Source organism: Anser anser, assembly GCF_964211835.1.
Source record: "Anser anser genome assembly, chromosome: 27".
NCBI lineage: Eukaryota > Metazoa > Chordata > Aves > Anseriformes > Anatidae > Anser > Anser anser.
In genome coordinates, this window is record NC_139748.1 from 6264933 (window position 1) to 6287521 (window position 22589).

Consider the following 22589-nt stretch of genomic DNA (forward strand, 5'->3'; position numbering starts at 1 on the left):
TTCTTACATTAAGTGACACAATCCCCTAAACTGAGGCTTGGAGGAGCCAGGGAGTGACGTGGGACGCAGGAGACATCTTTTAGTCCCCCCTAAGGCACACTCTGAGGGCTCAGAGGCTACAGCTGCCTGGCTCACACCCCTCCTCAGCGCTGCTCATGGACAACCACTGCTTTAGCAGGGCACTCGGTCAATTCAGCAAATCTCCCAAACTTCCTTAATCCTCACACCTGGAAAATAATAAAATCCAAGCCCCCTCCCATCCTCTGCCAGCCACTGCCTCCAAGGACCGAAAGAGAGTTTGTTTTTTTTTAAAAAACTTTTATTTTTTATTTTTTAATTTCCAATTACATCCAAACCTAGCTCAGCGCCCAACAAGTGTCGGTTCGCCTCGTTCTGCTCCACCGCGCTGAGTCTGCCGCTGAAATTTGCTCGAGAGCAGAGAAGCGTGGTAAAGAGAGAGGAGAACTCCTGTCGTGCCTGGGCGCTTGCTCCGTGCGCACCCCTGGGAACACTGATTTCCAGCATCAGGGTAGGGTTCCCACTCTAACACCCGGCCCAGGACAGCCTGGGCTCGCAGACAGGGCTTTATTGCTTCTGTGCATTTGCGGCCCCCTTGCCCCTTTCACAGAAGGGTTGGCGGAAAAGGGGAGCTGCTGGCGAGCCATTTCGGGAGGGAGGGGAAAGGAAACGCCACCCCAAAAACATTTGGCTCTCCCAGAGACTGATGAGATCTCTGTGGCTCCGTATCTGCTGCGGGAGACTGGCAGGTGTTGGAAACCTCAGCCACGAAGAAGTGAGTGGTAGAGGACACAACCTGCCATCCCCAGACAGAGGGAAGCAGCGTCCGAGGCAAGGAGCAGTAAAATCGCTGCTCGGAGCCCAGAAAAAACAGCAGAGCCTCCAGCAGAAGGCAGCAGCCGGGATCTTGGACGCCGCTGCGTGGAGAGAAGAGCCCTTCGAGCAGCATCACCGCGGCAGCCCAACGCTGCCCGCATCGGCTCTCAGCACCTGCGCGCTGCACACGCCGGCCACGTTCAGCTGGCCTCAGACACCTTCCTGCGCCTGGGTACCACACGTCTTCCGCGTGCCAGCTGGCCCGGCTCCTGCAGATCTCGATGCCCCCGTGGAGAAACAGGCTCGGGCCGCCTGCTTTCCCCGCCCGGGAGGCTCTTCAGGGTCTCAGCACCCGTTCTCAGACACGGCCGCGTCGAGCGTTAGGGGTTCGTGCTGGATTGCTGCTGCTGCCATGCTGATGGCGTCCTCCAGGCTCTGCTGCTCTTCTAACTATTGAAGGAAAGAGAAAGAGAACACTGCGCTCCCCAAAAGTGGGCTCAGGAGGCTTGGGCTTGCCCCAGAGGGCAGAGGCGTGGGTGACGCGGGTACGAAGCAGAGGGACAAAGCAGAGGCACGGCTGTGATGGGGAAAGGCTGCTTCCGAGGGAAGATCCTGCGCTCTAAGGAGCGTGCCCCTGCTCTCCCCTACACACCGGGCAGCTGAGAATTAAGGAGCAAGCGGCTTGGGCAAGAGGAGGTGCAGCAAAGCAAGAGGTGGCTGCTGAGGCCAGCGGTGGGGACGTGCACGGAGGGACAAAGGGGACCAGGCAGCAGCGCCGCTCGGGCTCGCTCCGGGCGCCGCGAGGTACCTGCACGGCGATGTGCGTGCCGTTGGCGGTCGCCAGCAATGCCACCTGCTGACGGCAGAGGGACGCCACCGCTGACTCCTCGGACAAGACTGCCCCAGAAGCGACAATGGTGACCTAGGGAAAGTTAAGACAAAACCCAGTCACGTCTTAAAAGGAAACGCGACCCCCTCCTTGCAGGCCGTAGCTCTGCAGGGACGAGGGAAGGCCCTGCACTGCCCGTACCGGCTGCGTTTTGGTGCCGTCCGCGTTGACCACGGTCACGGTGTGTCTGTCATCACCCACGAGCTCTTCCTCAGGCACCGCCAGGGCCCCGCTTTGCGTCACCATGCTGATTGCGCTGCCCAGGGCCTGCAGCTCTTCCTGTGACAAACTGACCTGGGCAGCATAAAAACGTGCTCTCAGCCAGGCTGGCTTCTCAGGAAGCCTTACACAACTCCTGAATTTAGCAACAGCAAGGTCTCGTAAGGATGAAATACTCTCTCCTCCCTCGCATGGAAGATCTAGGGCACAGAGAACCCCAAGGGCTTTGCCCAGGGTGACAGAATCGGTGGAGACCTCGCAGACCTCCAGTCTCCAGCTCTACCCCTTCAGTCACGCCTCCCCTTGCCATTTAACATCCTCTCTCTGGGCTCCTAAGTAACAGCTCATGCAGGCAGCACCTCACGCTAAGAGGGAACAAACCTTACTCATGGCAGCTGCTTCCTCTGCCCCATGCCACAGAAGGAGTTTTTCCCAGTCAGCACACAGGCAGCTGGTGAAGGGAAGTATGTGCAAGAAAAGCACTGCCATTTACAGGCTGGAAAAAAAAAAAAGCAATCTCCAAATCCAACCCGTGTCAGCAAAGATTGGGAGCTGCCTCTCGACGGCTGCGCAGGAGGCGAGGGTTGGCAGGAGCTCCACACAAGTCCGTATAAATGTCTGCAAGACCCCATCCAGCCAAAAGTTGAGTCGGGGACCAGAGGCCTGTGATTTACCCTCCCCACCATAGCTGCAGCAGTGGGATAAGACTGTAAGGAGGGAGCCCTCGTGGCAGACAGGGCCCACAAAGCCCCAGGGTCTGCTTTACACTGAAAAAAAAAGCCTTGAAGAGAAAGCCACGCTGGGATCCAGCCCCCACGGGACATCCTGTTTAGTGGCACCGCGAAGTACCCAAAGGCACGCAGGGCTGGCAGAGGCAGAACCTCACTCGGATGACTGCTCGCCCCCAAGTGCTGCAGGCCGTTGATGTCCATACCTGCTCTGTCCCATCCGGAGAGATAAGCGAGACCTGTGCAGGCATACAATCGTCATCTTCCTCTTCATCCTCGTCTTCCTCCATCTCCGACAGGAAAGCAATGTGCTGGCTCTTTGTGGGGGAGCCTCCCTCAGAAGCAGCTGAGCCAGAGAAATAGAAGAGCAAAACAGGGGAGAGAAGTGCTGATTAAAACATGAGAGCACCCACCTGACCCCAGCGCCTGCCTGCTCCCTGAAGGGCCGGCTGAGAGCAGCAGATCACGATGACGACAGCCCGGTGCTGGCTGGGAAAAAGGACCTTTCTCTCTCCTTGTGCTACGGAGAGGGAGGCAGTCCATTCCCAGCCCACGACATACAGCTAGGACCAGGGGCAGCCTTTTCCTTTCGGCTGTGACACAAATCTGGGCACGATGAGCGAGGCCGAAGGTCGCGACACAGATTCAGGTCTCAGGGCCACAGGTCCTTGCCGTCGTCTCTCTCCCCTCTGCCACAGGGCCAGCCCCAGCACCCCACAGGCGGCGGGGGGACCGACTGCTCACCCTCCAGCTGCTGCTCTTCGTACAGGCCCTGCTCGCTCTCCTCCGCGGCCTCCAGCTCGCCGTGGCTGCTGCGCTTGTGCGTGGCCAGCGTGGAGGTCTGGCGGTAGGTCTTCCCACAGCTCTTGCAGGCGTAGGGCTTGCAGCGTGTGTGCACCACGTGGTGCTTGTAGAGGCTGGAGTACTCCGTGAAGCGCTTCCCGCAGCCCGGCACGGTGCAGACGTACGGCTTCTCCCCTAGGGCAGAGGCCACAGAGCAGAGTTTAACCCACTCACCCTCACCACGCTCCGTGAAGAGATTCCCCATCAAGGGGGAACAGCTGGAGGCAGACCACTGGAACAGGTGGAATAACAATCAGCCCGATAAAACAATTCCTACTTAATTTAATTCCCTGGCTACCCCAAAACCTACCCCTGCAATGCCTGGCCTGGAAAAAGACCATCTCAGGCCCCCAGATTTCCCTGCTGCCACGCTCGGTTGCTGCAGGCAGCCGAGTGGAGAGGAACAGCTGTCCTTTTCCTCCTCTCCCCTGCTTACCTGTGTGGATTCTCATGTGGTTCTTGTAATTGGTGGCACTGGTGAAGCCCCTCCCGCAGCTGGGCTCTGGACACATGTACGGACGCTCGCCCGTGTGCGTTCGGATGTGAACCTTGCGGATGTTGGAGGTGGTAAACGAGCGGCCACAGCCCTCAAACGGGCACTTGAAGGGACGCTCACCTGCGTTGACAGAGCACAGTGGATGAGAGCCGAGCTAGACCGCAGCTGCTGGGGATGCCCTGGACACCCGTACCCCTCCGCCCCTCCCAAATATTACACTAATGAGACCTCCGATCAGTCCCAACTGGAGGCTCACTGCCTCTACCAACACTGGCATCTTTAACCCCTTTTGCTCTGCCGATAGTAACTGAGTCGACAAGCCCTGGGGTGACGACTTCTGCCCGTCTACTTCTGTCTGAACACGACCTCAGTTCTGCCTCGCTTCGCCCCAGATACAAAAGGCACGCACCAGACAAAGGCTGAAGCAGTACTTCATCTTGGAGACCCTTTTGACAGGGAGCTCGGTTCTCTTCCTGTACTGCTCACCCGTGTGTGTCCGGATGTGTTTCTGCAGGTCCCCAGAAGTTTTGAAGGCTTTGCTGCACATGTCTTCTGGACACTTGTATGGTTTCTCACCGGTGTGTGTTCTCACGTGGCTCTTCAGCCCATACCCTGCCCAGTAACGAAACTGCACAGTTAATTTTATGAGAAATAAAATCGCAAGCTGTGCACCACCTCTCAGTTCATGCACACATCTGCCCTGTGCCTGCAGAGCTGAAGGGGAAGAAATATCCAAAGCATCTCACAACATCCCTCACAACTCAGTTTCTTCTTTTAACTCCTTTCATAATCCATCAAGTTCATAATCAATCAAGTCCTGAGCAGTCCCCACACTGAAATTCCTTCTCAGAAGGCTTTAAAAGCTAGCTATGCTTCTTGTGCTCTGCCAGAAAGAATGGCTGATACTCTCAAGAGTTGTTTCTACAGGACAGAAGACAATTTTGATACAAGAGAAATTGTTACCTGTAGCAAACGCTTTCCCACAGCTTGGGAAGTCGCACACGTATGGCCGGTCACCCGTATGAGCACGTTCATGTACCTGGAAGAAAAAGAATGGTCCACAAAGTGAGGTCCAAGACAAAGTGTGAAGGAAAACAGTGTGAAGAAATGTAGCTGTTGGACAGAATCTGAAGTTCTCTGCCGGGTTTCACCTTGGGCAATTAACACGTCTGTCTCTCATGGGTCAAAACCTCTTCCCAATGACACATTCCCACTTGACTTTTTCGAAATTACAGACACTTTCCTGTTTCTTCAAGGTTGAAAGCATCTCCCTAAAGACCTCAGAGAAAAACTCACTGCAGACTGATGTGACAGTACCACAGGATTCTCTGACACCCCCTGGAGCATTTGACCTTCTCCCAGGAGCATTTCCCTGCTCCTTTGCAAAGGGACATTCTGATCTGGCATTAGAATCTGGGGGTCTGTTTGGTTTGCACACCGTTTGGCTGCATGTGAGCTGCTTTACCTTCAGATGGTGGGCTGTGGTATAGAGGCGGCCGCAGCCTTTGTACCCGCAACGGAAAGCTCTAGTGCCAACCTGCTGCCCCTTCTCCCTGCCGTGCACTTCTTCCTCCTGCAAATCCTGCCAAGAGAGGTATCGAAATTAATCCAACCAGCCGCTACAGCAGGCTTTGCAAAGCCCACACAAATCATTGCCTTCCTTGCCATACACATGCACTCCTTCAGTTATCCCCACAAGAACGTGTTCCTGCACACAGCTTGTACACACGTGGTGCACCCCAGGCGACAGGGCAGGGGTCTAGGAAGCAGAATTTCCCATCCCTACCTCCCACCTGACTGGGTGTTCTCAGACACGGAGCTCACCTCTCCACGCTCCGCTTGGCTCATTTGTAAAACCAGTAGCTAACAGATTTGCTAACGTTGCAGAGAAGCCACAGAAGGATTATTTTTACCAGCTAAGTGCTCTGCATCACGAGGAGTGTAGCCCACTTTCAGAAACGCATCTCTGAAAAATTCAGACCTGAGAGGGGACGTCGCTGGACTCCTCGCTCTTCACACGACAAACATTAGTTACTCCCTCTCCTTCCTTGTCAGACACCTGTAAACAAAGAGGCAAGGCACTGTTCATACCTCCTCGGTACAGCGCGGAGCCCGCGAGCAACCCATGCACAAAGGCATTCCCAGCAGCAGCACCACCCTGCTCTCCTCCCGGGAGCTAGGGGAGGCTGGTCCTGCCACAGCAGAAAGGCCTGCGATCGTTTTAGCTGCCCAGCTGAGCACTGTGTCAGCACACTCCTCGTAGCCCCTTCAACACCATGAAGGTAGTAGGAAATGTCAGCACGCAAGACTAGGCACGTTGGTAGGCTGCAGTGACGGGGCCCTGCAGTGACAATACGTGTTAAGATTGGAAGCTATTACGGTTTTTAAGGTCTTTTTTTTTTTTTTAACATGGGAACAGTGGGTGTAACTTAGCCACTCTTGACACGTAAAAGATTTGTCTCAATCTGCTGCCCGAATCATGCGTGGAAGTGAGTATCATACCCAGGCGGTGTTAGGAGAAACCTAGGCAAACTGGAAGAAAAAACCTACAAGGAGGGACACATAAAGCAAGAAAAAAAACATCCAAGCTGTATCACAGCAACTCCCTGCTTTCCCAAACCTGTGCCTGCAGTAGCTTAAGGGTAAAAGGCCCGGCACTCTGCAGGTACTAGCTAGGTGGTGAAATAGGAACCTGACACGCTCCAGGTCCTTGTCAGCCACCCACCAGGGTTGGCACGCTCACAAAAGCCCTGCCTAGTTTCTCTTCCCAAAGTTGGCACTGCTGTAAAACCGACACATGGAAGTACAAACGAAAGGAGGTAACTTAAACTCCAGGCCAAATGCGGGCTAGTACGCCAGTCCCTCGATGCTGCTGGCAGACCATGAAAGAAGGATTGCATCCTCACCTTGCTGGCGTACTGCTTTAACGCATTAATGGTCTCGACATCAAAGGCATCATCTTCCTCCTCTCCAGCCAACTCCTCTAGCCCAGTTTCTGCCTGCACTTCCAGGATGGTGCTGCCAGGGGGCATGATGACAGGACGATGTATGTAGGCAGTGGAACCATCCTCTAGCTGGACAGCCTCAAAAGCGCTGGAGTCGTAACTTTCTGCAAGGGGAAGCAACAAAATCAAATGTAAAAGAGCTGCTGAGCGGGAGCCACCCGTCGTCTCCCCAGGCTACCTCCACCCCTGGAAATCTGTGACAATTCAGCACTTTCTGCTCCAGCTGCCAGGGGAAGAAAGGGGAATGTTTTACCTTTAGGTGCGTTGTGTATGTAGGCCATGCTGCCATCTTCCAACACTACCGGCTGCCCGTCTTCGAAAGATACGGGCTCTGGAAAAAAAAAAAAAAAAAGGATAAAAAAATCCACACACGTTACTGGGAGACTCAGATGGGATGGCGGGGGTACTGCACCAGTGCCTGAGCACTGCCGTATTTACACCCACAGAAGTGCACAGGGCAGGGCTGTCTCCTTGAGCTGAAAGTCAACCACGAGTATAGTTTTAAGACACCGCCTGAGCCCTTCAGTCCTAAAGTTTGAGTTTTTTCAGGCTTCACACATGATTTCACGGCATTTCTTTAGCTCTTCGGGGTAATGCAGCGTTTCACCAATTACAAACTGCCAGGCCACGTCCTGGACGTGACGTACAGTTCTAGCACAGATGCATAAAAGATAACACACAGAGCCCATGGCAGGGGAAGCAGAGATGACAATGAAAAGCCCTCGCACTGTGCATGGGTGTTCGGAGGCAGGAAGGAGGATAAAGGGAGGAAAAGGGCAGAGCCAGGCGTACAAAATGGATTTCAAGCAACCTTTGGGGAACAGAAAAGGGAGGGGGCAAAGAACTTGGCAGGGTGAAGGAAGGACTGCCCAGAGCAACTGATTTCTTTCCACCTGCCCTTTCATACCTTATCGTGGCTGGGGAGGATTGCTTTGTGCCACTTTCCTTCCTGCCACGTGAAATGAATTCCCACCACTTCTCGGATTATTGTCACCTCCTTTCACAGCTGATGGGCCAGTGAACAAGGTGACAAAGCCTCCAACAATCCCCACCCTTCGCCCTCAAACAACGATTTCAGAATTTTCAGAATCTTATAGGTCAGAGGAAATTCCAGTTCAACTGCTCCTAAAAGCAACAATTTTTGTTTGGGCTCCAGTAGCACAAACACGGCACACAGCTCGCTGGCCCTGCCTGTAGACTCGTGATCCAAACGGACAAAATGTGAGAGCCCACACGTGGCACAACACCTAACAAGCATTTCCTTACCACACCACCAAATTCAGCTTCTTGACAAATCGCTAAGGACTTTGCAGGAAATCACATGTTCTATGTTCTTGTTCACTCAGCCTCAAAACCATGGAACTTTAAAAAAATAAACGAAGAACCTCCTACTAGAAGGACTCAAAACTAGAGCCACGGCCGCTGGGACACGGATGATTTCAGTCCCACCAATGTCCTTCTGAGAAGGAGGAGGGCGAATTTATAGTCCTCACCTTTCTGAACCGTCACCTGATGGATGTAAGCTGTGGTCCCATCTTCAAGTTCAATGACTTGTCCTTCGATCAGCTTTTCACCTGGAACAGTTAAAAACAAGGCCATTAGCGCTGCCTCCAGAGCCCACAGTCCTTCTGGTCTCACGAGCTGTCCCCTTTGCTGCGTCTTCTCAAGGAAGCCAGTCACACACAAGACAGTGTACCGACACTTATAAGCAGTTATTTGTCATGCTTTCCCCTCAGCCACAGAGGAACTTGACTTCCCAGACCTCCCTTTCCTAGACAGGAGAACAGAAGACAAAGAACCTCAGTCATCACTTGTTTACAAGCTGCACTTCACAGCTCTTTAAGCCAAGAAGCAGAAAGAATGATGTGTGCTAAGCACTTTGGATTTAAAGTAGAAAGCGGTTAGGTTGTGCTGGAGAAAACTCAACTGTGAGCTTGCAATGGCATCAGCGGTGACCTGAAAATTTGTTTTCTTTTACTTTGATTGAGGATCAACTCTTGGAAAAAAAATGGAGGTCCTAAAGGGGTCTAAAGCGTTGCTGCCCTTGATGAGTTGTGAAGATCGGACTCTTAAAAAATAGTGCAAATCTGAGTAACCCCGCAATAACGTTTTAGTTACAGTTATTCTGTGCAGAGCAGACATTGCTCCATCCCACTTGAACTCGAGGAATCCAAGTTGCTTTCACCTGGTGCAAAGCGTCTAGGGGGCAGGTCACAAAACCCAGCGGTTTTCAAGAAAGTTCAGCTCCACGTATTTAACAAATTTCCAGCGAGTTCACACAGAAAAATAAGCAAGGCAGCAACCACCAGGACCTGGAATCCTTGCAACCCGAGTCCTGTTCCATGAGCTGGGAAATAACACCTTCCTTTTCTCAGGAACAGCAGACGGTGAAGAAAGGAGCACCTTACAAACCCCGAAATAAGGGCAGGTGTTGGATTTGGCACCAATGTCACGACAGTAAACCAACACTGAGATGACGCTGTGCACCTCAATGGAGTCAAACATTCTGCTTAGCTTTGGGGCAAGTTTTGGATGAATAAGGTCCTGCAGGCCGTACAGGTAACATAGCTGTAAGCTTCCTGTACAAAGCAACAATACAAAACACATGAGAGCTCGTGTGACATCGGGACGCTTTCGACAACTCCAACTTTCATTCCAAGGGGTTCTCCAAGAGACTTTTATTCTTTCCAGCCCAAAGAACCCGTTACCTTTGACAGCCTGCTGAATGTAGGCTGTCGTCCCATCACTAAGGGTCACTGCTTGCAAGCCCAAGCCCTCCATCCTGCCCCGGCGACTTGTCCTCAGACATGAATTTCACTTTGCTCGGCGTGCTCTCAGAGAGCGCTGGGACCCAGAGCACGAGGCCTGTGGAACAGCGAGTCCTCTTCTTCGTTACGAGCCTGAAATATAAAGAACAATCCAAGTTTTATTTTTTTTTCCCCTGAAGCATACATGTTGTTTTTGGCATATTCATCCTGGCAATGAGAGGGCTCTGGGGAGACCTTATAACAACTTTCCAGTACCTAAAGGGAAAGCAGGAGAGGGACTCTTTGTCAGGGGGCGTAGTGATAGGAGAAGGGGAAATGGCTTTGAAATAAAAGAGGGGAGATTTAGATTAGATAAAAGGAGGAAATTCTCTACTATGACCGTGTGAGGCCCTGGCGCAGGCTGCCCAGAGGAGCTGTGGATGGCCCATCCCTGGAAATGCTCAAGGTCAGGCTGGATGGGGCTCAGCACAACCTGGCCTAGTGAGAGGTGTCTTGCCCATGGCAGAGGGTGGAACCAGATACCTTTAAGGTCCCTTCCATCCCAAACCATGCTGTGATTCTATCATTGTGGCTTTCTATGACTCTAGGATTTGAAGAAAAACTTGAATGGCAAACTGTTTTGGAGTCCGTAAAGGCTTATATTGGACAAAAGACGCATTTCTTCCTATACCAACATCACGATTTTCTAAAAGGCAGGGCAAACAGCCTGCCTACAGACAAACACACGATAAAACTGATCAAGCCAGTGAACGGACAGACTCTTTGTAGAGTTAGCGTGGATACCACATCCAGCCCCTCCTCCAAACGATCTGCAGGACAGGTTCCCAAATCCTTTAAACCCTAAACCCACAGCCTGGAGGCGTGCTGTGCTGCAAGAGGCAGGGTCGGGCTGACAGCTCTGTCCCTGGAGGCATCCTCGTCCTCTCTTCCCTCTCCCAATTCCCAGCTTTTGGGGGACCAGAATTTCGGGCCACAGGCGGGCGATGCTGAACCCCCCCCCCCCCAGGAACACTTCTCTCGATGCCTATCTGCACACACAGCTGCAGCCGGGCTCTTCGCTGCTCATCTCTGAGATAACCCAAGATTTTATCATTTTGCCCTAATATTTTATCACTTTACTTCCCAGAACCACCAATATTTTACCACTTCGCCCTAATATTTTATCTTTTTGCCTTCTCAGAATCACCAATACTTTATCATTTCGCCCTCTCAGAATCACCAATACTTTATCATTTCGCCCCAACGTTTCATTTATCCTCCCCAGAACCACCAATATTTTATCTTTTCACCCTAACATTTTATCGTTTCACCGTAACATTCCATTTCTCCTTCCCAGAACCACCAATACTTTATCGTTTCGCCCCAACGTTTCATTTCTCCTTCCCAGAATCACCAATATTTTATCAGTTCGCCCTAATATTTCATTTCTCCTTCCCAGAATCACCAATATTTTATCAGTTCGCCCTAATATTTTATCGTTTCGCCCTAATATTCCATTTCTCCTTCCCAGAACCACCAATACTCTATCGTTTCGCCCCAGTATTTCCCCACTGCTCCTTCCCACGGCCACCCGGAGCGCTCCCACACCACCCTCCCTCCGTGCTGCGCCTCCCCCCCGCAGCCCAAACACCCCCCGGGGCTGAAGGGACCCCCCCTGGGGCTGCCCCTTTTGGGGTCCCCCCCTCAGGGCCCCCTCAGGACCCGCCTGGGCCCCGCCGCCCCCTCAGGGCCCGGCCGCCGCCGTCCCCCATCATCGCTCCCCCCCCCCCCCCCCACAACCGACCTGAGGCAACCCTCCGGGACCGAGTCCGCCGCCGGCCCGCCATGCACCGCGGCCCGGCCCCTGCGCGGCCCGCCCCGCACCCAGCATAACGGCAGAACGCGCCGCCGCTCCCCGGCCGCCCGCGGGCGGTTATTCAGGTTCCGGGGCCCCGCGCAGCACAGCCCCTCACTGCCTCCCGGAAGTGGGCTGGAGCGACCTGCTTGAGGCGCGCATGAGCAGTGCCCGACAGTGAAGCCGAAACGCACCGGGCGCCTGGTGTGGGCAGGCCCGTTTCGGGGCTCGCCCGTGAAGCTGCCTCCACAAAACCGCCGCGTAGACGCGGGCAGGGCCGGGGTGGGTCGGGCCGCGGGCGAACGGCCCGTGGAGGGCACCCGAGAGCCGGCGGAACCCGCTGCGAGCCCTCCGTGGCGCACTCGCCGCTCCCAAGATGGCTGCTCCGTGCCACACACCCCGCCACTCCCAGCATGGCGCGCGGCGCTTCCCGCTCTCGCGAGATTTCCGGCGGTATTTATAGCTCGCGGGGCCCCGCCCCTCTCCTTTCTGCCCGAGCAGCCGCCGCCATGAGGTGGGTGCGGGCCGGCCGTCGGCTGTCATCCGCCGCCATCCGCTGTCATCCGCCGCCATCCGCGTCCGATGAGCGGCCCGGGGGGTTGGCGGGGGCCGGGAAATGCTTGCCGGTGGCGGGTGGGAAGCGCGGATGAGGCGGGGCGGGCTCGGCGGCCTTGCCCTCCATGCGCGGCCTAACCCCGCGCCTGAACCCGCGCCGCTTCTCCCCCCCGCAGCAGCAAAGTGTCCCGCGACACCCTGTACGAGGCGGTGAAGGAGGTGCTGCAGGGCAGCAAGACCAAGAAGCGCAAGTAAGAGCCCAGCCCCGGCACCCCGCCCGGTGCTTCCCCCACCCTTCCCTCATCCCCTCGTGCCCTTACCCGGCTGCTTTCCCCACCTCAGGTTCGTGGAGACGGTGGAGCTGCAGATCAGCCTGAAGAACTACGACCCGCAGAAAGATAAGCGCTTCTCCGGCACCGTCAGGTTCGGCAAACTCTCGCTCCCACCCAGCCTTCAGCCCGCAGGCCCCCCCCTGCGGGGCAGGGCGCTTGGCCCAGGCGGTGCTGAACGCCCAGGGTAGTCCGGGACGCCCCTCCGCAGGGGGTGCGGCTGGACGGACCCCCACCCTGGGTCTTAAAACATGAGGGGAGGTGCGGGCGAGGCCACGGCGCTGCCCCCACCGCCCTGCCCGCGAGGGCAGGTGAGGAGCCGTGGAGGAAGCTGGCGAGGCGCTGCGGTAAGGTGTCGTCGCCGTGGGGTCGCGTCGTGGCGCGTGGTCCCGCAGCGCGGGGTGACTCTGGTTCCGTCCCCAGGCTGAAGTCAACCCCGCGGCCCAAGTTCTCGGTGTGCTTGCTGGGGGATCAGCAGCACTGCGATGAGGCCAAAGCCGTCGAGATCCCGCACATGGACATAGAGGCTCTGAAGAAACTCAACAAGAACAAGAAGTTGGTGAAGAAGCTGGGTGAGCGGTGGTGGTGGTGGGGGGTTGGTCACTGAGTACCGTGGCTGAGCTGGGAGGGCTGGGCAAGCAGCACGGTTCTCCCTGTGCTCGGATTTCCATGACGTGATTAACTGGAAAGAACAGAAAACTGCCCGAAGTCAGTGTGAAGAACAGGGATCTGCCTAAAAACTACCTAGAAGAGCTAAGATCCTTTTACCGGCGTAGCGTGCCTGACAGGTCAGCGCTCCAGGAGTGCTGGTTGATCACCCTCTTCCAGAAGGAGGGGATGCAGGAAAACTGTCCGTGTCTCCCCGAAGGCAGCGCTGTTCCCTGGTGTTCCTTCCTTTCCTGGTCAGGGAGCTGGAGCGCAGCAACAGCCGAGTACAAGTAGGGGCAAAACTTGGCTTTAGCCCTGCACTATTTAAATTAACGGGATGCGATCGGCTGATTTTTACTTCGTAGCACGTAAGGCTTTTCCCTTTCCGCAAAATCAGTCATTTTGACACATACATCAAGCAAAGAAAACTTAGCGTTCAATCCATAATTAACCTTGGAACCATCCGCAGTTAGGAAGCGATGCAGGCGGCTGGCAGTGAGCTGGGCCTTGCAGGTGGGTGTTGCATCCCCCCCTACACACGCACAGAGCGTAGGAGGAGGTTCCCGAAACAGCTCAGAGTTCAGTGGCAGTAACGTGGCACGATAAATGTTTCTCATGGGATCGATCTACGTACAGCGGGCGTGTGGGGTCGCTGTCAGGATGTGAGGCTGGGTCCTGGCAGGTCTGGCTGGCGTGCCAGGAGTAACAGATTGATAACGGGGTTGGGAAAAGGCAGATTCTGGGAACGTGGATGTGCGTTGGGAGGAGATGCAGTGGTACGGTCCGAGCTGAGCTGAGGGCCCTTCCTCACCTACCTTTGCGCTCCTCACAGCCAAGAAGTACGATGCCTTCCTGGCCTCCGAGTCCTTGATCAAGCAGATCCCTCGAATCCTGGGTCCGGGCCTGAACAAAGCCGGCAAATTCCCTTCTCTCCTCACTCACAATGAGAACCTGGTGGCCAAGGTGGACGAGGTCAAATCCACCATCAAGTTTCAGATGAAGAAGGTAAAGAAGAGCACGGGGCTTGGAGCTGCTGAGGCAGCTCCTGGCCTTACCTGGGGGTTGTTGGCAGGAGGTCGCTTGTGCGTGGCTGCGATCTCTGCTCCGGGCTCTAGGTGTCCCTGCAGCATCTTGCAACAGCTCCTGGGAGCGGCGTCACAGCGAAGGGCCGCAGCCACCAGAGCGTTCAGCTGCTAACTGGAAAGGAGCAATTTGCGGTCGAAAGATCTTAGGGCGAACGATTAGGAGACGATCCTGATGCGAGTGCTGAGCACAATGGCCCATAATTAACACTTCTCACAGCGAGCGGGCGGCGCTTGCAGGGTGGGGCCCTCAGTGCCCCAGTGGGGTTGCGCAGGCAGCTGTGCTTTGTCGGGGGCAAGCTTGGGGCTTGACTCCGCAAGTGACCTTTGCGGCAGCTCTGCGGATGTCTGCTCTCGCTGTCACAGAGACGTGAAGGCGCGCTGACTCCCTGAAACTAAAACAGCCCCGTTTAGGCGTTTTAATTCTCTGCCAGCGGTCTAAATGCGACTCCTGGGTATTGCTCAGAATTAGCAGCTCTGCTCGCTGAGGTGCGCCCTCGGACTCCAGCTGATGTGGGCTCGAGGGCACAACGGCTGGAAGGACCCAGCGAATGTGATAGTTTGCAAATGCCGCAGCGTTTTAAGCAACTGAGCTAATGATATCCTGACGCTGCTTTTGTCAGCTCGCTCGTAAATCCTTTTGTCTTCGGCCTGTGGGGAGCATCGCCTTACAAGCCGCTTGGCGAGGCTGGCGGGCAGAGGCTCGGCCCCCGCGCGCATTGTGCGCAGAAAGAAGGGGCTGGTGCCAAAACAAGAAGCGAAGCTGGCGCCGCGCTTAGCGGCGAAGCTTTGGAGCTAAGGCTGCGTTAGCAGCTCGCAGGGAACGTGCCAGCGCTGCCTGGCGAGCAGGGCGTGGGATCAGAGGTAGAGGGGAGGTTTTACCCCGCTCCCAGCGTGTTGCACGGCCCTCCCAGCCTCCCCATCCGCAGGAGGCTGCTGCTGCAGCGAGCCACCTTTTGTTTTGTGCTGCGAGGAAGCCAGAGCCACGCAAGCTGCGAGGCTGCCTCCAGATGCCACCAGCTGCGTTCGTGGGGGCCGAGTGCCAAATCTAACGGGGCTCTGCAGGCGCTCTTACCCCAGGATGAGCTGGGGAAGTCCCGTCCAGCTGGCAGAGCGGGTGGGGATCTGATACCTGCGGGTGCTGGGCTCTTGCTCTGCCCATCAGCGCGCGAGTGACCCCGCTGCCTTGTCCCCAGGTGCTCTGCCTGGCCGTGGCCGTCGGCCACGTGAAGATGACGGAGGACGAACTCGTCTACAACATCCACCTGGCCATCAACTTCCTGGTGTCCTTGCTGAAGAAGAACTGGCAGAACGTGCGCGCTCTGTACATCAAGAGCACCATGGGGAAGCCCCAGCGCCTGTACTAAGAGTGCGGCAATAAACTTTTTGGGACACCTTCAGCTGGCGTTTGGTGCTGTTTCTCCAAAGCTGCTTGGGCAGGGTTCTGTGAAGAGCTGCTCCTTTCCAGAAGGTGCTGGTGGGGACGCGAACTCAAGGGGAACGCCGGAATTTACATTTGAGCTTTTGGGGGAGCAGCACAAGGGGATGCCTTGGGAGAAAGACGAGCTTCTGATCCCCCTGGCAGAGCAGGAGGGAGGGGGAACAGCTCAATTAACACCTAGAACAAGCAAAAGGGAGGGGGTTACCACAAAGCTGAGGGCTCGCAGTGCGGGTCACTGCTCAGGGGTTGTGGTGGAGCCCCAGGGTACCCCAGCTCCCCCCCAGAAGGGTCCCTCACCTCCTGGGGGCAGCTCCATGCCCCAGCAGCCTCCTTGCTCCTGGGGGCGGGCTCACATTTATAGGTTTTTGCTGTCCTTCCAGTGCCCAGTGAAGGGTCAGGGGCTCCTCCTGCTCAGCAGCAGCTCGTGAGGACCTGATGGAGCTTTCCAGCTGGCCCCAGTCACCTTTGGATTTAGGGGAATGGGGGCAGGGGGTGCTGCTGGGGGGGGTGAGGTGCTGGTCCCAACACAACGAACATTTTGAGGTGGTTTTCTTTGCTCTGGCCTGGCAGAGGGGTCCTGAACCAGCCCCCATCCGACTTCTGGGCTAAAAATGAGACTCAGTGCATCTAGTTAATGTGCATAAATAAATACATCGTGTGGTGACTGGTGGGCTTATAGAAGTCTATAGGATTTAAATTTCGGGGGCGGGGGGGAGCCTTCTACCCTTGAGAAGAGCCTGTCTTAGCATCCAAGGGAACAAAACAATGAAACCAGCTTCGGAGCCTGCTGTTAGAAACCTTTAAAATAAGTGTCAGAGCCAGTTTCTGAAAGATCAACACAACACCAAGAAATTCCATTTAATAATTAAAAAAAGACAATACAAAATGCAAACATTTCTTTTTTTTACAAAGTTCAGATACATTTTTTTTTTTTTTAATCAAGTGCAAATAACTTTATGAACTACATCTTTCTCGTTAACTTTACTCGTTTTGCTGGAGATGGTAACTCACGGCCTACTGCGAAAGGCAGATATAAATATTCCAACATGAAAAAAAAAACAAAAAACAACAAAACACACAACCCTCAGTTACGTTCCCCGCGTCGAGACATTCAATCCAGCTGAGAGGTGGCTGATGCCGTTTTCAGCCTTTCCAACCTTTTCTGAGTCATTTTTTTTGGGGGGGGGGGGGCAGGTGGAGAAAGGACCTCTCCTTCCCGGTGGCCCCATGGATTTTCTGGGGGTTTTGTTGGGAATATTGGTGAAAAGGGGAGGGTTTGTTACCGGGTCTCTTTGCCCTTCGTGCCAGGACGTGCCACCCGACTCGCCTCTTCCCGGGCAGCCTCAGGGGAGCGGAGGTGGCCGGTGCGGGGGACACCAACATGTGGCACCCAGGACAGCCCCGCAGGGCTCCAAGCGGCAGCAGCCCCCATTTTAAATCACGGAAATTGAAAAAAAAAAACAACAACAAAAAAAAAAACCTCTGGGGGGAGGAAGGAGGGGCTGCATTGCACCGGGGCCACCAGGGTGTGCGTTCCCGGGGTGGGTTTTTTTCTTTTTTTTTTTTGGTTCTTTTTATTTCTTCTAAAATATGAAAGACCCTTTCAACGGTCACTGCTCTGCTGCGACTACCCTAGAGCAATAAAGAAAGAAAAAAAAAAAAAAACAAAACGAGAAAATAACCCTCCAAATCCCTACAACAGCTTTTGTGCATCAAAGCAGCTGCTCGCAGGCACCAACCGAGTGACAAAGAGCTCGGCCCCCAGATGTCGAGCTCCCAAGCGGGCTGGGAGCCGGGCGGCAGGAGGGACTGAGCCCGCAGCTGCGATGAATCAGGGCAGCCTCCTCCAGCCGCCGCGGCCTGGGGACCAACCTCAGCCCCGCTCCGCCGGCCCTAATCCGTCCTGCGGCCCCCCACCCCCAATAACGCCCGGGAGACGCCCTCGGGGTCCGCGAGCGGCACAGATCGAGGAGGGTAAACCCAGGCGAGGAGCTGGTTTCGGCACGGACGGGGCCTGGGCCGTCGAGGGGGACGTGGTGCAATAAATAATTGCTCGTTAAGAGCTGGCGCTGCGGGGGCCTGGGGAGCGGGGCTCGCCCCCGCATGGGGTCAAGGGACAGCGAGAGAAGCGGGGATGGGGACGGCCGGGAGGAGAGCGGAGCCCCACAGCCCAGCACCTTTCCTCCAGGAGCAGCGGGATGGGGTTGGTGACGGGGGGGTGAACAGCCAAGACCCGATGGGAACGAGGGCTGGGGAGAAGGACGAGGGGGTGCCTGGGGGCAGCGGGGTCGGTCCCCGTCCCCGGGGTCCTGTCTGGCCACGGTGACATCCACGATGCCATCGTCACCTGTGGGGTCTGCCTCTGGGGAAGGGCAGGATGGAGCCCCCAGGCTCCTGCAACCCTGGGGGGGACCTCGGGAAATCGGTGCCACCGCGTTTCTGAGGGTGGCACCCGCACCCCAAGGTGGCACCCGGACACCGAGGGTGGCACCCAACACCCCAAGGTTGGCACCCAACACCCCGAGGGCGGCACCCGCGGTGCGATGCGCGAGCGCAGCGGGCCGGAGCCGCAGCACCCGAAGGCGCGTGGAAGCACAAAGCTTCCCGAGAGCCAAGGAGGGCGCGGAGCCCGGTCCCCTGGGGGCAGAGATGCTGGGGGGCACGGGGGGGCCCTGAGCGCAGCGGGACGACAAAACCCCTGGCAAGAGGCAGCAAGGAGGTGCCGTGGCCGACGGCTGCACCTCGCCAGCCTGGCAGCCTCCGACAATCCCAAACTGCTCCGGATCAGCCCCAAAACGCGTGGCACCGACGCTGTTCACGGACAGAGACACCTCGAGACCCCCCCCCCCCAAAAAACTCACCCCATCACGCAGCGTGGCCAAGCCCCGCTTCCCTGCAGAGAGAGGCGCAGGCTTTCCACCAAAAGCAAGGCTTTTTTGGGAAAAAAAAAAAAATGCGGCAGAAAAGGTTCCAAGGCCTGAAAACGCCATCGCGTCGCTCGCTGGCAATCCAGGGCTGGGCTTGTTTGTTTGTTTCTGTGGCAGACACACATTCTCATTTCTCAGGCAGGTATAAATATCGTAGTTTCTAGTAGAAATTAAAAACAAACAAAAAAAAAAACAAAAAACTTCCCTCTAAATAATATAAAGAAGACTCAAACGATTGCACTTAATACATATGAAAAAAAAAAAAAAAAAGGTAGAAAGGAGGATATCCTAGTGCACAAACATTTACTCCTGCTCTTCACAAAGCTTGCTTTTCCGTCGACGAGTTCCTCTTTGGCAGAGCTTGTAAGAAAGTCTGGTTCCTTGGCACAAGTGTCTCCGGGGGGGGGACGGTGGGGGGGGGGGAAACGCGGCCGGCTGAAGCCCTCCTCGGTCGCTGCAGTTTCTCTCCCGTGCAGCCAGACATTGTTCTCCGGGAACGCGGCTTGGCTTCCCTCCCGCGCCGAGCACCAGTGCCCCTGTGCGCCCGCCGCCACGCCGTCCTTTACCTTCTCCTTATTATTCTTTTTTAATAAAGTAGGCATCACGTCGGTTTTTTTTTGTTGTTTTTTTTTTTGTTTTCCCCCCCCGATCTCCTCTGCAAAGCCGTGCTGATGGCCGAGCCCCAGGCGCTGCGTTACCTCCCGTGCTGCCCTGGCTGGGCCCCGCGGCGCTGGCGGCATCGGGGAGCGGGGGACGGAGCCGGCGCGGAGGCGAAAAGGGAATTAAAAAGGGTTTTGAGGAAGCTGCTTCGGAAGAGAGGACCGGCATCGCCGGCGGCAGAGACAGAGCGTGCCGAGACATCTGCGGAGCGGGAGGTGGCGGTCCTGCCGAGCAGGGGGGAGGAGGAGAAGTGAAATAAGAAGTGAGGGAGAGGAGGGTTTCCTCGGCAGCCGCGTGGCCCGGGGCGGCAGGGCGCTATTTGTAAGGCCGGAGGAAGCTGGAGACTTTGGAGCGGAGCAGCTTGATGAAGGAGCGGGGCAGCATCTCCTTGTGCTTCTCCGTGTACTTGAAGTAGTTCTGGGGGTGCGCCAACACGTCGAAGAACGCCTTGATCAGCTTCTTGTCCTGGGGGGAAGCGGAGCCGGGGTCACCCTCCCTCCCGGTCCCGCTGGGGCAGCTCCCCAAAACGCCAGCACGACGCCGAACCGAAGCGGGGAGCACGAGTTGCGCTCGCCCCCACCAGGCCTGCCAGGGAAACCCAAACCCCGCCGGCATCCCCCTAAGCCCCCCCCCGGGTAACAAGGACCGCACGGGGACACGCTCACCTTGAGGATCTCCTGGTGGTTTTCGGAGGCGTACAGCCTGCCGTCCCGCACGATGTCCTCCACCAGCTGCTCGTAGTCCTCTGCAACACCCGAGCGAGAAACCACAGCTCAGGGGACGTGTCCCCAAACCCCCATCCCCCCTCCCCAGGCACCGAGCTGCTCCCCCCCACCCCAGGCGTGGAGATTTGGGGTCCCCGGGCAGCGGGCGAGGCGGGGAGGCGACGCCAGGCCGAGCTGCTCTCCCCCGGCCGTGCTCACCGTCGTAGGTGACGTAGGGGATCTGGAAGCCCCGGGCGCTGTTGGCCTCGCTGGTTTTGAAGTTGATCCACAGCTTGCGAGAGCGGGCCGTGAAGGCAATGGGCCTCTCGTACGTCTGGCACGTCTCGTAGGTGGTGATGGAGGACGGCGAGGCTGCGGGGGGAAGAGCCGGGGGCTGCGTGACGACCCCGGCCCCACCGCGCCAAAACCCTTTTTTAAGGGGGTGCGGGGCAGAGCGGGGGGCACCAGGGCTGGGTTCTGTCCACGTGCAGCGAGGCCGAGCCCCCTCCAAACCCTCCTGTTAAATGCCAGGGATTCCGATATGCCTTCCCTGGAACGGAAGGGCTTCCTTCTTCCCTTCCGGAGGTTTTAACCCCGGAGAAGGCCTGCTGAAGGGGCGCTCAGCCCAGCTCGCCACGCGCAGCCCTACGAATCAACGAGGCACCCCCGCAGGCGGGTGGCACCCATCCCCTCCCACCCACCCGTTTCCTAGAAGCACCCCACCACCGCACCGCCACCCCGGGACGGGGCTTTTCCCCTCGGCACAGATCAGCTCTGCTCTGCAAAACCGCGGCTCTGTGCTCCCCCCCCCGCTGCCGCCGCGAGCCCCGCGGCGCGCTCGGTTACCTACAGTTTTTCCGCATGACCAAGACGTCCCCGCACTCGTCCTCGGAGGGCAGGAAGATCTCCGGCACCACGATGAGGATCTTGCGCTTGGGGGGCGGGTTGATGTTCCACGTGCACTCCACGTTGGCGGGGTAATTCCCCGGGTAGTTGGGGGACTCGATGTAGCCCGTGTACTCGCCCAGCTCGCCCCCGCACTGCCGGTCTGCAAGTAAGGTGGGAGAGGGCACGGAGAGCCGGTCCCACTGGGAACCGCTGGCACGGGGACTGGGACAGCGAGGGTTTACTGGGCAGCGGGGAGGAGAGTAGCGCTGCTCACCGCGTACCCAAATAAAATAACCCCAAACGCTACTTTAAGGAATTATCGGGTGCTTTGGAGGAAGGACCCCAGCTCGCAGCGCGCCCGCGCCCCCGTAGCGCCACCAACCGCTTACTTTTGCACTGGGACACGGAGGTGGAGCCGTCGAAGTCGGTGGTGGTGTTGCCGGGGCAGGCGATGCAGTAATTCTGCCGAAAATCGGGCTGGTAGGTGCCCACGGCGCAGCGAATGCAGCGGTGGACGCTGGTGTTGTAGTAGTGCCCGGGCGAGCACTGGACTGGGGAGGCGGAAAGCAAAGGGGGCTCAGAAGGGGGCACGGCCCCGCGGGACCCCCCCCCCCACCTTACCCCCGGGGGCTGGCTCGGACCTACCTTTGGTGTCACAGTCCTGGAAGGAGAGGGCTCCCTCGTGCTTGGTGGTCAGCCCCCCGCCGCAGGGGAAGCAGAGCGCCCGCCCCACCTCGGGCTGGTAGGAGCCGCGGGGGCACGGCTGGCAGGGCTTGAAGCCGTCGGCGGAGTGCTGGCCGGGGGGGCACTGACCTGCGGGCACAGGCATCGCTGGCACCCAGCACCCACGGGTGCCCCACGCCCGGCTCCTCACCCCGCCAAGCTCGGCAGCCCCGATAAAATAGGAGCAAGCGATGGGGGGGCCCCTCTAAAGGCTTTTTTCCTGATCCAAAATGGGGAACCCCTGGGGGTCCCTGGGGTGCCCGGGGCTTTTCCACCTTCTGGACGGGGACTGGTGGCAGGGCGTTGAGATCGCGCTGCGGGGATGTCCCCAGGGCATCCCTCCCCCAGACCCCCTCCGTGGCCCCGTACCCGTGCAGCCGGTGATGTTGGTGGCTCCCACGGGGCCGAAGGCGTCGCTGCGGGGACACAGGTCGCAGGAGAGCTGCCCTTCCTTCTCCTGGTAGGTGCCCGAGGGGCAGGGGACGCACTGCTCCGTCTGGCCGTGGTAATAGGTTCCCTGCGAGCAGCTAACTGAGAGCCAGGGGTGGAGGTGAGCGGCACGGCAGGGGGATATCCCCCCGGGGGGGCCCCACGCCAGCCCCCACCCCGGCGCCCCGCGGTGCCCCCTTACCACACTTGGTGCCCAGGCGCTGCTGGCCCGGCCCGCAGCTCTCCTGCCGCTCGGGGGCCACGCTCAGCTTCCTCGCCACCTCGTACTCCATCCCGGCGAAGCGGAGCAGGAACCGCTCCTGGTTGATGGATTTCTTCAGGGCTTTGATGGCCGACTTGAGCTTTTTCTCCACTTTCTGCCGCAGGCAGTGCAGGTTGCAGCTGGCTGGGTGCGCGGGGGCGGAAAGAGGGACGGCGGCGATAAGGGGGAAACCCAGCGGGATCCCACATCCCACTCCAGTAGGATTTCACATCCCACACCAGCAGGATCCCACATCTCACCCCAGCAGGATCCCACATCCCACCCCAGTAGGATTTCACATCCCACCCCAGTAGGATTTCACATC

The 22589-nt window shown here is 57.2% G+C and overlaps 3 protein-coding genes across 12 annotated transcripts in view; 1 reads left to right on the forward strand and 2 right to left on the reverse strand.

The window, feature by feature from the left end:
* Positions 1 to 297: 297 nt before the first annotated feature.
* ZNF76 (zinc finger protein 76) lies at positions 298 to 11953 on the reverse strand. 2 transcript variants are annotated; one of them, XM_083812368.1, is made up of 15 exons: positions 11811 to 11953; positions 9723 to 9914; positions 8508 to 8588; positions 7268 to 7345; positions 6916 to 7118; positions 5991 to 6068; positions 5475 to 5591; positions 4973 to 5048; positions 4496 to 4621; positions 3950 to 4129; positions 3415 to 3648; positions 2877 to 3016; positions 1865 to 2017; positions 1643 to 1756; positions 298 to 1284 (listed from the first exon to the last, which is right to left on the reverse strand). In XM_083812368.1, exons 2-15 carry the CDS (start codon positions 9793 to 9795, stop codon positions 1180 to 1182), a joined length of 1758 nt encoding a protein of 585 aa, XP_083668494.1. In that variant the 5' UTR covers positions 9796 to 9914; positions 11811 to 11953; the 3' UTR covers positions 298 to 1179. The 2 variants fall into 2 exon arrangements, with proteins under 2 accessions (XP_083668494.1, XP_083668493.1); XM_083812367.1 differs by lacking the exon at positions 11811 to 11953 and adding an exon at positions 11566 to 11721.
* Positions 11954 to 12014: 61 nt separating this feature from the next.
* Positions 12015 to 15626, forward strand: RPL10A (ribosomal protein L10a). Its single transcript, XM_083812385.1, has 6 exons — positions 12015 to 12130; positions 12348 to 12422; positions 12514 to 12594; positions 12924 to 13072; positions 13981 to 14153; positions 15427 to 15626. The coding sequence occupies exons 1-6, from the start codon at positions 12030 to 12032 to the stop codon at positions 15595 to 15597; spliced, it is 750 nt and encodes a 249-aa protein (XP_083668511.1). The 5' UTR covers positions 12015 to 12029; the 3' UTR covers positions 15598 to 15626.
* Positions 15627 to 15766: 140 nt separating this feature from the next.
* Positions 15767 to 22589, reverse strand: part of SCUBE3 (signal peptide, CUB domain and EGF like domain containing 3) — a 55073-nt gene continuing 48250 nt past the window's right edge. For all 9 annotated transcript variants that reach the window (XM_083812360.1, XM_083812361.1, XM_083812365.1 and 6 more), the window contains 8 exons: positions 22205 to 22408; positions 21943 to 22104; positions 21496 to 21663; positions 21240 to 21401; positions 20813 to 21010; positions 20182 to 20334; positions 19924 to 20003; positions 15767 to 19723 (listed from right to left, as the gene is read on the reverse strand). In XM_083812360.1, coding sequence (XP_083668486.1) covers positions 19574 to 19723; positions 19924 to 20003; positions 20182 to 20334; positions 20813 to 21010; positions 21240 to 21401; positions 21496 to 21663; positions 21943 to 22104; positions 22205 to 22408 — 1277 coding nt within the window. In that variant the 3' untranslated portion in view covers positions 15767 to 19573. The remainder of the gene's footprint in view (positions 19724 to 19923; positions 20004 to 20181; positions 20335 to 20812; positions 21011 to 21239; positions 21402 to 21495; positions 21664 to 21942; positions 22105 to 22204; positions 22409 to 22589) is intronic.

Excerpts from the sequence above, each read along its gene's own strand:
- RPL10A (XM_083812385.1), top strand. The coding sequence starts at position 12,030 with ATGGCGCGCGGCGCTTCCCGCTCTCGCGAGATTTCCGGCGGTATTTAT. Across the intron at positions 12,423-12,513 it reads AGCAAGACCAAGAAGCGCAA|GTTCGTGGAGACGGTGGAGC; the intron begins GTAAGAGCCCAG and ends TCCCCACCTCAG. Across the intron at positions 14,154-15,426 it reads TCAAGTTTCAGATGAAGAAG|GTGCTCTGCCTGGCCGTGGC; the intron begins GTAAAGAAGAGC and ends CCTTGTCCCCAG.
- ZNF76 (XM_083812368.1), bottom strand. The coding sequence starts at position 9,795 with ATGGAGGGCTTGGGCTTGCAAGCAGTGACCCTTAGTGATGGGACGACA. Across the intron at positions 4,622-4,972 it reads TGGGAAAGCGTTTGCTACAG|GGTATGGGCTGAAGAGCCAC; the intron begins GTAACAATTTCT and ends GTTACTGGGCAG. Across the intron at positions 1,285-1,642 it reads GCACGCACATCGCCGTGCAG|TTAGAAGAGCAGCAGAGCCT; the intron begins GTACCTCGCGGC and ends TTCCTTCAATAG.